At 40.5% G+C, this 13,034-nt stretch overlaps 1 protein-coding gene across 2 annotated transcripts in view; it reads left to right on the top strand.

Moving 5' to 3' along the window:
• The window catches only part of LOC106577125 (pro-neuregulin-3, membrane-bound isoform), a 393,710-nt gene that overhangs the window by 350,423 nt on the left and 30,253 nt on the right, over positions 1-13,034 (top strand). For both annotated transcript variants that reach the window (XM_014154879.2, XM_014154878.2), the window contains exons 5-6: positions 5,937-6,039; positions 7,289-7,415. In XM_014154879.2, the coding sequence (XP_014010354.2) occupies positions 5,937-6,039; positions 7,289-7,415 (230 nt within the window). The remainder of the gene's footprint in view (positions 1-5,936; positions 6,040-7,288; positions 7,416-13,034) is intronic.

Below are 13,034 nucleotides of genomic sequence, written 5' to 3'. Positions count from 1 at the left end.
TTTACTGGAAGAGCCAGAGAGACTGAGGGGGATGGAGAGATTGCAGTAAGAGAGAGAGAGCGAGAGACAGAAAGAGAGAGGGAGGAGAGAGAGAGAAGGAGAGAGAGATTTTAAATGTCTCTATTCGTTTGTTTACTGTTAGTTTTTTATTGTTTATTTCACTTTTGTTTATGATCTATTCCACTTGCTTTGGCAATGTAAACATATGTTTCCTATGCCAATAAAGCCTTTTGAATAGAATTGAGAGAGAGAGAGAAGCTGGAATGAGGGAAGATCCAGACAATAGGACAGAAACAAAGGAATGCAGAGAAACAGGAGTGAGAAACAGAATGAGATGGGTAGTGAGAGTAGAAGAAGGAGGAGAGCGAGGAAGAGCGAGATCTTACATACAGGTAAAGGAGGTATGCTACTCCAGGCCCTCAGTCGGTTTGGAATGTAATAATATTTGATTTTGTTGGGCAATAAAAATCATTTGCATGCCAATGGAGGCCATTCCCACAGTAGACTGCTACCTACGTCCACTGTGAGCCATGGATTCCAACTGACAGTGACAAGGAGTGAAGAAGTGACAGATTGCTTCATTGTGCATTTTACTCTGTTTGCTTGGTTTGTTTGTTTGCTTGATCCCTGCCATGCGTATGCGGCTAAAAATGATACCTGTGAAGGAAATGTCATGTTTTCCTCTGAGGCGCAGGTTCAAAATGGACACAGGGGACAAGGAGAGATAACCTGGCTCCTACAGCTCTGCTATTGTAACTTTGATTACAATCACTCACACTGCACTTGCAAGTCAAATGCTCTCCGCAAAGAGACTGTGCGTGCGTGCGTGTGTGTCTGTATGTGTGCGTGTGTGTGTGTGTGTGCGTGTACGTATTGAGTAGGGTTAGATTCTTTGATGTGACTCCTGGAGTGAGAGTGAAATGTCAGTCTCCTCTGTCATTATCCAGTTAAAGAAAGTTATCTACAAGAAGGAGGAGTTGATGCCATCAAAAGCCAAAGTCCCCAGCCCTGTTTAACTGACATGTCATGACCACCAGAGGCTTCACTGAGTGGAAAACATATAGTAAACAGAAATGACTTCTGGACAGTTCTGTTCATGTACCCAGGTCAAAGAAACAATTGAGTGGCAATGATGTGAGTGCTTACACATGTAGGCATGTGTTAGCTTTCCTGTTCTTCCTGTTGTCTCAAGTCCTTTAATGGCAAGGGGGAGAAGGTTGCTGTCTGTCAACTGAAACTAGGAACAGCAGGGGCTCTGTGATTAAACTGTTTTGGTTTCTCTCTTATTTCCATGTGTGAAACACATCACTGTTTCACAGTCATAGGGAAGGGTGTCAGACACAGTGGAGAGAATTGACACAGATACAAATACTACCGTTCATATTCATGCCCCTACTTAAGGAACTATTTATAGTTGTTAGCTACATATTTATTCCAGCATAGTTGCATCTTATTAGTTGAATAATGGTTTATAATATCAATGTTGTAATATGTTTCTCTCATATTGATTTATTTCTAAACATATAGGGCTAAGCTATGTGATTAAAGGGCTTAGGCTTTGTTATTAGTTTTAGCAGAAAGTATGGGTACCTGAAATGTCCTAATCATATATGATATCAACCACAGAGGAACAGTAAAATCTTCATATTATAATAATGTTATGTATCGTATAACAGAATCAGAGTTTTCTGGATGCACCCTACCACATGCTAGCGGTGTAAAGCTCGCCTCCATTGTACTCTAGAGCAGGGGAAATGCGTTCTCTGGCGTGATGAATCACGCTTCTCTATCTGGCAGTCCTACGGACAAATCTGGGTTTGGAGGATGCCAGGAGAACACTACCTGCTCCAATGTATAGTGCCAACTGTAAAGTTGGGTGGAGGAGGAATAATGATTTTTTTCATGGTTCAGGCTCCTTAGTTCCAGTGAAGGGAAATCTTAACGCTACAACACACAATGGCATTCTAGACGATGCTGTGCTTCCAACTTTGTGGCAGAAGTTTGGGGAAGGCCCTTTCCTGTTTCAGCATGACAATTCCCCCATGCACAAAGTGAGGTCCATACAGAAATGGTTTGTCGATATTGGTGTAGAGGAACTTGACTGGCCTGCACAGAGCCCTGACCTTAACCCCATCGAACACCTTTGGGATGTATTGGAATGCCGAATGTGAGCCAGGCCTAATCGGCCAACATCAGTGCTAATGCTCTTGTGGCTGAATGGAAGGAAGTCCCCGCAGCAATGTTCCAACTTCGAGTGGAAAGCCTTCCCAGATGAGTGGAGGCTGTTGCAGCAAAGGGGAGACCAACTCCATATTAATGCCCATGATTTTGAAATGAGATTTTCGAAGAGCAGTTGTCCACATAATTTTATTTATATATACACTGAGTGTACAAATCATTAGGAACACCTGCTCTTTCCATGACATAGACTGACCAGGTGAAAGCTATGATCCCTTATTGATGTCACTGGTTAAATCTACTTCAATCAGTGTAGATAAAGGGGAAGAGGCAGGTTAAAGAAGGATTCTTAATCCTTGAGACAATTGAGACATGGATTGTGCCATTCAGTGGGTGAACAGGCAGGACAAAATATTTAAATGCCTTTGAACTGGGTATTGTTGTAGGTGCCAGGTGCACCGGTTGGAGTGTGTCAACAACTGCAATGCTGCTGGGTTTTTCACACAACAGTTTCCATTTGCGGTGTGCCAAGTAGTCGGACAAAACAAGTATTATTACGGATATGGGTGATTACGAACCAATTATTTTTTGCAATTATCCGTGATCAGAATTTTTTTTTCTTTTTTTTCCTGATGCCAGCAACCCTCTATCTCATGTAAGTCAGTCACAGAGTTTCTAAACCATACTGTCCTGTCTTTGAGTCACTCACGTGTGTAGTCTAAATAACTCAACTGGCTAGTTTGCCTATCTGTAAAGAGCGTTGATCCGTTGATCCTGCTGCTCTAATTGGATAGAGGGAAGCTGTATTTCTCAGTTGACTCACTTTATAATTTCGTCCAATCACTTTTCCTCATGTTATCGGTCTGATCATTTAGAATGCTGCTGCACGCTACTACGATAAATCACATGATGAGAATGTTTGCTATCAAACTCTCAATGTGCATAATATCTAACAAGTGGGGCAAGAGTAGGGAAAAAATATGAAACGCTAATGCGCATTCTGACTGAGTGACAGCAAACTTAGCTGCCCACTGCAAGTTGAGGACAAAGACACTGACACAGACACAGACACAAGCACTCCTCCGCGCACTGGTCCTAATCTGCAACTTTTATGCAGTGAGAACGTGCAGAGTTATTTTGCCAACATCCATTTAGGCATATTAAAACACTTCAGTTTTTTCCGATCACAAGTATCACCCAATCCGACTATCAACTGTCAACTAACTGGTACGATTATGAATACGAGTATGGCCATGTCGGCACACCCCTAGTTTCCAGTGTGTATCAAGGATCGTCCACCACCCAAAGGACATCCAGCCAACTTGACACAACTGTGGGAAGCATTGGAGTCAACAAGGGCCAGCATCCCTGTGGAACGCTTTCCATGTCCATGCCCTGACGAATTGAGACTGTCCTGAGGGCAAGAGGGGGTGCAACTCATTATTAGGAAGGTGACTATATCACATGTACTTCTTGTCACTCTTACGTAATGTAACCATTACTGCATGGTTCTACAATTGTCCTGTTAAACCACATGACTAATTTGTTATTTCAATTGGAAAGAAAACAAATATGACCCTGTACCCTTACAAATACACATCATATTTGTAATTTAGGTTATATGATTTATTCAGAACCAGAGCGGATTCTGAATCAGTGAACCAGAGCACAGGGGTTCGTTTACTGTGGCTACAACTTCATGTACTGTAGGCCGCCCTTGACCTTGACAACACATTGTTAATTACCTCCAAACGGGGCTTGTATACAGCATTTATGACGTGCATCAGAGGAACAGAGTAAAACCTTTTCCCATTAGTGTATCATCATGGTACTCTGCAGGGAGGTTGTGGGCACAGAAGATTCAGATGTATGGACTAAAATAGTCTATACAGCCCCTCAGTGGAGGTGTCATAATACCCATAAAACCTAGCGATCAAACAGGGAAATGGTTCCAATCGTTTTTCACCATTCATGTTTCCCTTAGGGGATTTTAGAAACGCTTAAAATAAGGGCTGTGTTTCGTGTAGGTTTACCCTGGCGTGACGTTTTGACAACCATGTAAATCTCTCTCTGACAAGGTGACATCAATATATTCGGCTCTATTTACTCTCAGATTCGAAAATTTGCATCAAAGTAGACATCATGCAAAACTACAAATCCCTGCAAGCTCCTGCACATCATCTCTAGCTGACACCTTTGATAACAGGTATTGTGTCAATTTAAAACTTGCACAAGACAGTTCACAGAATTGTCCATTTAAAGACATTTTGCCATTTTATTAATTGCTACATTTTGCTGACATTAGATAGTTAATCCAGAGATTCTTACCTTTGCCTCGATTCGGCAGTCTCGTCCATATCATCATGGCATTTGTAGTTCTTTATGATAGCCACATTATCAGCTAATTAGCATTTCATTTTAGAGGGGTAAATACTGGTGAATATATTGATAAAGACACCTTGTCCTAGAGATATTTACACGGTTATCAAAACATCACGCCAGGGTAAGCCTACACGAAACAGCCCTTATTTTAAGTGTTTCTAAAATCCCCTGTGTGAAAAATGAATGGTGGAAAAATGATTGGAACCATTTCCTTGTTTGAACGCTAGGTTTTATGGGTATTATGAATCATACTGTGGTATTCTATTAACAGTGAGGTTGTTTTGTAGCATGTGAGGCGTCACTGGGAGTGACATGCAGGGTTAGCTGTCATGGGATTGCAAGTGCCACTTTCCTACATCTCCCACAAGGTTCCTCTCTTCTCATAATTACAGTAAACAAGGTTATGTGATGACTCAGGCTGATTAGATACATCAAAACAGAAATACTGCCCCTTGAAACTACTGGTGGGAGGGAGGGAGGGAGGGAGGTTAATTAGCCCAGCTCTCAAGTGTTTTGGCTTCAATATTGATTTTGATAAGATAAAGTAAATTAATGTATTACTGGGCCACGTTTGGTGTGTTCTACAGTTGGCTACAAAAGCCTGGGGCTCTCCTGTTCTTCTTGGCCCAGAGAGCACAACACTATAGGGCTACCTGGGTAAAACATTTTGGAAGATGGGACCAACAATTCCATAAATACAGATTTTTTATAGAAATTGCAATACATGTATGTACAATATTCCTCATTGCCTTGCCTCATAATCATGTTAGAGATGTGGATATCAAACTGTTTTGTCCTTCAACCCATGTACACCATATTGGTCAAAATGATTTAACCATTTGTCTGTTGCATGGATACAATTTTCCCCTATTTTGTGGGGATTTGTGTGGTGGTTCTCCTCAAGGTCTGCTGTACCAAATATAATCTGATTGATTGCCTATTAATTCCTTTGAAGGCAACTATGATTTACTTTTTCATATGAAAAGAGACAGCTGCCATTTGTCACCCTTAATGGTGACCATTACAACTATAACTCTTATCTTCTGTTTTCAGACACGGCTACATTACAACTAGCATCTATGACAAGGCTTTGCATCCAATGGGGCTGATGATATGACAGTGTTGTTAAGACTAACTGGGGGGTTGTTTGGTTTTATAAATGGCATGTGAAAATTAGACATGAACATTATTATTACAGTGAGTTAAGGGCAATGTTTTATTTTCTGTGGTCATCTCCTTGGAGATTTCTCTCTTTAACATTGGTTATGGGAGCGTCTCTGTGGACACTAACTTCTCTCCCAGTCCTAGGATTTTCCTATTTTTGCTCTTTGTTCCTCCGTCAATGTCAGCTCTTCCGCTTCTCTTCATTTCAACAGAGAGCAAGGAGGTGTACAAGAGACAAGTGCTGTCAATCACCTGCATCGCCGTGGGGATAAGTGTTCTGGGCACGCTCTGTATGGCTCTCTACTGTCGGAACAAGTGAGTGGACATGATCACCCAGAGGATCTGATCTCAGTTCAGTTCCTACACCTAAACCAATAGAACACACCACAGGCAATTGGCTATTGATCTAGTTTCAGCTGACACTCCGTGTCAAATACAGGTGAAGGATCTTCATTTTATCACCCTTTTGAAGCAGGAAATGACTAACTTCTAGTGCATTCAAGGCTTAAAAATTCTTCAAAAGTTTGTAATTTCCACTTAAACATTTCTAACGAAAAATGTAGCAATCATTAATTATAATCCACACAATAATTCACATTTCCTTTTGCTGCAGGATTATTTTCCTGCTGTGAGAAACTGGTAAAATTAAGATCCTACACCTCTAACCTACTGTAAGAATACGGATTCACAGTTGTATCCCTCCAAATAAAGTTAAAGGGAAAATGATTAACTTCATATTCATCATCTCCCTCACCACTCCAACATCAACATACACTGTATGTGAAAATGGCGTGTTTCTATGTTTTGTGGAAAAAAAGATAAGTGTTTCAAACGACATCATCAGTGTGCATCGTGCTTTTAACCAATTATGAGAAGGAACTGCCTACTAATGGTCTACTAAGTGGTTGATGATGTCTTGGAAACACTTATCTTCCTCTATCTTTTTTTACTACAAAACCTAGAAATGTGGCATTTTCCCAAATGTTGATGTTGAGGTGGTGCTAGAGATAATAAATATGAAGTTGAATTTTTTATTTATTTCCGTTTAATACATTTGCATACTTTTTTGCATTAAGATAGCTCTTGGCAGTTTGTTTTATTGTATCGGTATGGGCCCTACACACATTAATTGTGTACGCATGTTGTACATTCTGTTTACGCCTGAAAGCACCTGTCTATAATGTATATCCCTTATATATTCATCCAGAATGCTGGGTCAAACATCCAAGCTGTGATGGCAAACTGTCATTCAGGGTATAAGGAGCAGACAGCCCTGTGATAAATTCATTGTAATTTCACTGGGTCTGTAATATAACGATGTGAGTGAGTGAGTGAGCAGTCTGACAACAAGATAATCGGATCAAACCATGGTCTAGAGCCATTTGGAATTCATCTAAAATGGAGTTAGAGCACATGAACACATTAGCTCCATCAGAGCCCCTCAGTATACACTTCCTCACTACAACAACTAGGGGTAGAGAGGTACAGAGTGGGGTCTGAGGGTTAAAGGTCAAGGCAATGCTGTGGTTTAGTTAACATGCCATGCACATGCACTCCCCCTCAGGAGACGCAGGGAAAAACTCCAGGCCCACTTGAAAGAGAGTCGCAGCCTGAAGAACTACAGCGCCAATGCCTCTGCCCTGGAGTCCAAACCCGGCCTGAGGCCTAACACGGGCCTGCAGCTGCAGAATGTGAGTATACTGGGTGGATTGTCCCCTTCCTCTGCATTCTTCACTCTAAAGACATGTATCTAGGGTGACTGATCATGCTGTTGGCTTACATCTCATAACCATTCCACTGTTCCAAAGACATGGACGTCGATTATGGCAGCCTCCCACACCTCTCTGATTCAGAGGGGTTGTGTTAAATGCGGAAGACACATTTCAGTTGAGTGCATTCAGGTATCCCCCTTTCCCTTTCCTTTCCCATTTATGCATAATGTCTTTGTCATGCAGAGCTGTTGGAGATATGTTGTTCGCTCATGGGTGCAGTAGCAATCAGTCTACGTTGGAGATTGGCATGATAAACAACTGCCTGTCCTATGCCACCCCCATCCACCCGAACCTAACTGTTCAGAGTTAACGCTGTTAGCACAGAAGTCGTTGAGAGAACACTGCTCAGTCATTTGGGACCCCGGGCTGGTTATTGTTGTATTCATCATATGCTCAATAGCCTCTGACGACAGATCTATCTCAGACACTGCCTATCTGAGCTGTTTGCACGGCAAACACCGCGTTCATTTGAATGTCAGTCAAAGTTAGTGCCTGTGCACCAGAGAGGGATAGAGATGTGTGGGTAACACACACCACTGCAGCTAGTTATGAAGTCATTGTTTTAATGTGATACGAGTCATTGCACCAATGTAGCCAGCACACATTAGAGTCCTGCATTGGAGTCTGATACCCACAGTTCCTCGCGGGTGAGCAGCAATAGAATCAGCTGCCGGGTAGAATGAAAACATTCTTTCCACCCGTGGGTCGGCTCGCGGTTCAGAACAATTACATTGTAAGTTGGAAACAATTTAAATCCAGATAATACACTGCTAAATAACCCAGGAGCTTGTCGGTTTGCATTGTGTTGTGAATTCCATTCTGTGAGGGGCGAGGCAGACATAAGGCTGTCAGAACACACACGCATTGAGAGTGTGTGAAGCCCGGAACTGTCCCTTATTTGTGTGGCGCTAAAATGTTCTAATTTGTCCACGCGCAGAGCTTATGTTCCCACTCCCCACGTGAGAATACGACACATTGCCAAGTTTACTTTCTCTGGATAGCCTAGCTGAGGCAAAAATGTCTAACGTTGGTTGAGCAGCCCAGGTGACAGACCCCGGTCAATAGTGGTAAAGTTCCTGGGGTTCCAGAACAAGGTGGCTATTCTGGAGAGAGCCAAGAACCTGAGAGGAACCAACACTTCCTCAACGAGGACTTCTCTGAAGCTATGCGCCAGAGGCAAAAATAACTGATCCCAGTCATGAAGGCTGCCAGAGAGCGTGGGGACATTGCTTACATCCGCTACAACAGGCTCATTGTCCACCCACCCACCCAAAAGCCTGGAAGGAGTGAGAGACTAGCTCCAGCCCTGCATCTCACACACACACACACACACACACACACACACACACACACACACACACACTTACTTTTCTTGCTTTATTCAATATTATTATCTCTGGTAAGCTACTCAGAAAAGGGCTAAAGATATCAATATTGGCTATATGAAGAGTTTATTTCCAAAACACTATATCCACCAATTTTTCACATTTGTGTTTTTTCATCAGAAATGATTGCTTATGGTCATAGTGGTGTTGTGGGTACTGCATCACCCCCTGAATAATACAAACATTATAATATTGATTTATTTATTTCCACAAAAGGTTGTACACTGGGCCTGCTAGTCAAGACAGCCATCTGCAGCACGGACAAAACAATTAAAATGCGCCCCACCCACAAAACATCTTCCCGTAGCTATGCTTATGGGTATCTTCATGTGTGAGTAAAATATTACTGTTTTCAGAAATTTTATTCATAGCTTTTAGATTCGTTTTTTAGCTAAACACTATACAGTATATCCATTGCTTAGCTGGAATGGAATGTTTGTGTACTGTATATTTGACTGTGATATGTTGTTGTCTCACCTAGCTATCTTAAGATTAATGCACTTACTGTAAGTCGCTCTGGATAAGAGCATCTGCTAAATGACTAAAATGTCAAATGTAAACATTTTACATACAGATCTCATATTGTTGTATTGATTTTTTTAATGATTTTTTATATTGATATGACAAATGCATCATTTGTACATCATTTGTACATACATTTTTTTATGTTTTTAATTACCGATCCTTGACTTCGGCGATGTCATTTACAAAATAGCCTCCAACACTCTACTCAGCAAACTGGATGCAGTCTATCACAGTGCCATCCGTTTTGTCACCAAAGCCCCATATACTACCCACCACTGCGACCTGTATGCTCTTGTTGGCTGGTCCTTGCTACATATTTGTTTATAAGTCTTTGCTAGGTAAAGCTCCGCCTTATCTCAGCTCACTGGTCACCAAAGCAACACCCACCCGTAGCACGTGCTCCAGCAGGTATATTTCACTGGTCTTCCCCAAAGCCAACACCTCATTTGGCCGCCTTTCCTTCCAGCTCTCTGCTGCCAATGACTGGAACGAATTGCAAAAATCACTGAAGTTGGAGACTTATATCTCCCTCACTAACTTCAAGCGTCACCTGTCAGAGCAGCTTACCAATCGCTGCAGCTGTACACAGCCCATCTGTAAAGAGCCCATCCAACGAACTACCTACCACATCCCCATATTTGTTTTTGTTTTCTTCTCTTTTGCACATCAGTATTTCTACTTGCACATCCTCATCTGCACATATATCACTCCAGCATAAATTGCTAAATTGTAATTACATCGCCACTATTGGCCTATTTATTGCCTTACCTCCTTACTTCATTTGCGCACACTGTATCACATTTTTATATTGTGTTATTGACTGTACGTTTGTTTATCCCATGTGTAACTCTGTGTTGTTATTTTTGTCGCACTGCTTTGCTTTATTTTGGCCAGGTCGCAGTTGTAAGTGAGAAGTTGTTCTCAACTTGCCTACCTGGTTAAATAAAGGTGAACTAAAAAATAAAAATACATTTGACTGTGTAAAACATAGCAATACTACTTATTTATCTGAGAGGGAGGCAGATATATAACATTTAGCAAAGAAAAACATGATTATTTGTCTCTCTGAAATGAAACCATCACGTGAAAGATTTTAAACATGTCTGTCATTGAACAAACGCATGCCATGATTACATAGTGGGGGGAAAAACACACCAATCTCTCTCAAAATTTCTTTAATCAATAAAAGCCAATTCAGCAACATTTCTGAAAATGGATATATAGCATTTTGGAATGAAATTCTTCATACGTAGCCTTAGAAATAAGCTTAATGAAATCAATAACTTGTGTACATCAGATAACATTCATATATTGACCATCTCTGAGACTCACTTAGATAATTCCTTTGATGATACAGTAGTAGCAATACAGGGATATAACATATATAAATGAGACAGGAATACCTATGGGGGAGGTGTTGCTATATACTGTTTATTCAGAGCCATATTCCTGTAAAGCTTAGAGAGGATCTTATGTCAAATGTTGTTGACGTGCTGTGGTTGTAGGTTCACCTGCCTCATCTCAAGCCTATTATTGTGAGTGTTGCAATATGCCACCAAGTGCTAACAGTCAATATCTGGATAATATGTTTGAAATGCTTAATAGTCTATGTGATGTTAACAGAGAGGTCTATTTTCTGGGTGACCTGAATATAGACTGGTTTTCATCAAGCTGTCCACTCAAGAGGAAGCTTCTCACTGTAACCAGTGCCTGTAATCTGGTTCAGGTTATTAATCAACCGACCAGGATGTTTACAAACACTACAGGAACCATGTCATCGATGTGTATTGATCACATTTTTACTAATACTGCAGTACTTTGTTCTAAAGTTGTATTCACACCCATTGGCTGTAGTGACCATAATATATAGTGGCTAAATCCAGAAAAGGCAAAGTTCTAAATCCTGGCCTAAAATAGTGTATAAGAGATCATACAAAACATTTCATAATGATTCCTATGTTGAAGAATATTTGTTTGTCTGATGTGTAATGAGGAGCATGCAGACACTGCACTTGATGCATTTATGACATTGTTTCTTCCAGTTAACGAAAGGCATTAAGAAACTGACTGTTAGAAATGTTAAGGCTCCATGGATTGATGAGGCATGGGAAAACTGTATGGTTGAGAGGGATTAAGCAAAAGGAGTGGCTAATAAATCTGGCTGCACATCTGACTGGCTGACTTACTGCAAATTGAGAAATTAAGGGACCAATCTGAACAAAAAGAAGAAGAAACTGTATTATGGAACTAAAATAAATAATATAAAGTATGATTGAAAAAAAACTTTGGAATACTTTAAATGAAATTATGAGCAGAAAGACTAATTCAACTCCATATTTCATTGAATCAGAAGGCTCATTCATAGATATTTCCAATTATTTTAATGACTATTTCATTGGCAAAGTGGACAAATTTAGAAATTAAATGCCAACAATAATCTGTGAGCCATGATAATCATGAATAAAATACCTAATAATGAAAGAAAAGCAATGCGATTTTGAATAATGTAAAGTAAGTGTGGGAAGGGTGGGGAAATTATTGTTGTTCATCAATAATGAGAAACCGCCTCATATTGACAACTTAGATGGAAAGCTACTGAGGACGGTAGCAGACTATATTGCCACTCCTATTTGTCATATCTTTAATCTGAGCCTGGAGAAAAGCGATTGTCCTCAGACCTGGAGGGAAGCTAAAGTCATTCCGCTACCCAAGAATGGCAAAGTGCCCTTTATTTGTTCTAACTGCCGACCAATCAGCTTACTGACGGCTCTTAGGAAACTTTTAGAGAAAATGGTGTTTGACCGGATACAATGCTATTTCTCTGTGAATAAACTAACACAATACTTTCAGCATGCTTATCTAGAGAAGGGCACTCAACATGTACTGCACTGACACAAATGATTGATGATTGGCTGAAAGAAATTGATAATAAGAAGATTGTGGGAGCTGTATTGTTAGATTTCAGTGCAGCCTTTGATATTATTGACCATAATCTGTTGTTGACAAAACATATGTGTTATGGCTTTACGTCCTCTGCCATATCATGGCTATGTATCCAATAGAACATAGGGTGTTATTTAATGGAAGCTTCTCTATTGTAAAACATGTCAAGTGTAGAGACTAAACTTCTTGGTGTCACCTTTGACTGCAAATTGTTTTATTTGTTTTTAAAGCAACTTACAACACTTTATAGCATAATGCCTCACCCCTATCTGATCTAATGAACTCTTAGGCACATGTATATGTACTGATGTGTGCGTAATTGTCAGCAATGTGTGTAACTGTCAGTAGGACCTTTTTTTCTGTTATTCAATTTGTGAAGTTCAAAATCAAATCAAATTAAATCAAATTGTATTTGTCACATGCGCCGAATACAACAGGTGTAGACCTTACAGTGAAATGCTTACTTACAGGCCCCTAACCAACAGTGCAGTTTAAAAAAATATGAATAAGAATAAGAAATAAAAGGAACAAGTAGTTAAACAGCAACAGTAAAATAACAATAGCGAGACGATATACAGGGGGTACCGGTACAGAGTCAATGTTGGGAGGCACCGAAGTTCAGTCCTTGACCTGTTCTTGTCTATTGATGTTCTGTATTATGTCATGTTTTATGTTTTGTGTGGAC

Source organism: Salmo salar, chromosome ssa18 (assembly GCF_905237065.1).
Source record: "Salmo salar chromosome ssa18, Ssal_v3.1, whole genome shotgun sequence".
Taxonomy (NCBI): domain Eukaryota; kingdom Metazoa; phylum Chordata; class Actinopteri; order Salmoniformes; family Salmonidae; genus Salmo; species Salmo salar.
This window is presented reverse-complemented; position numbering and strand designations above follow the sequence as displayed.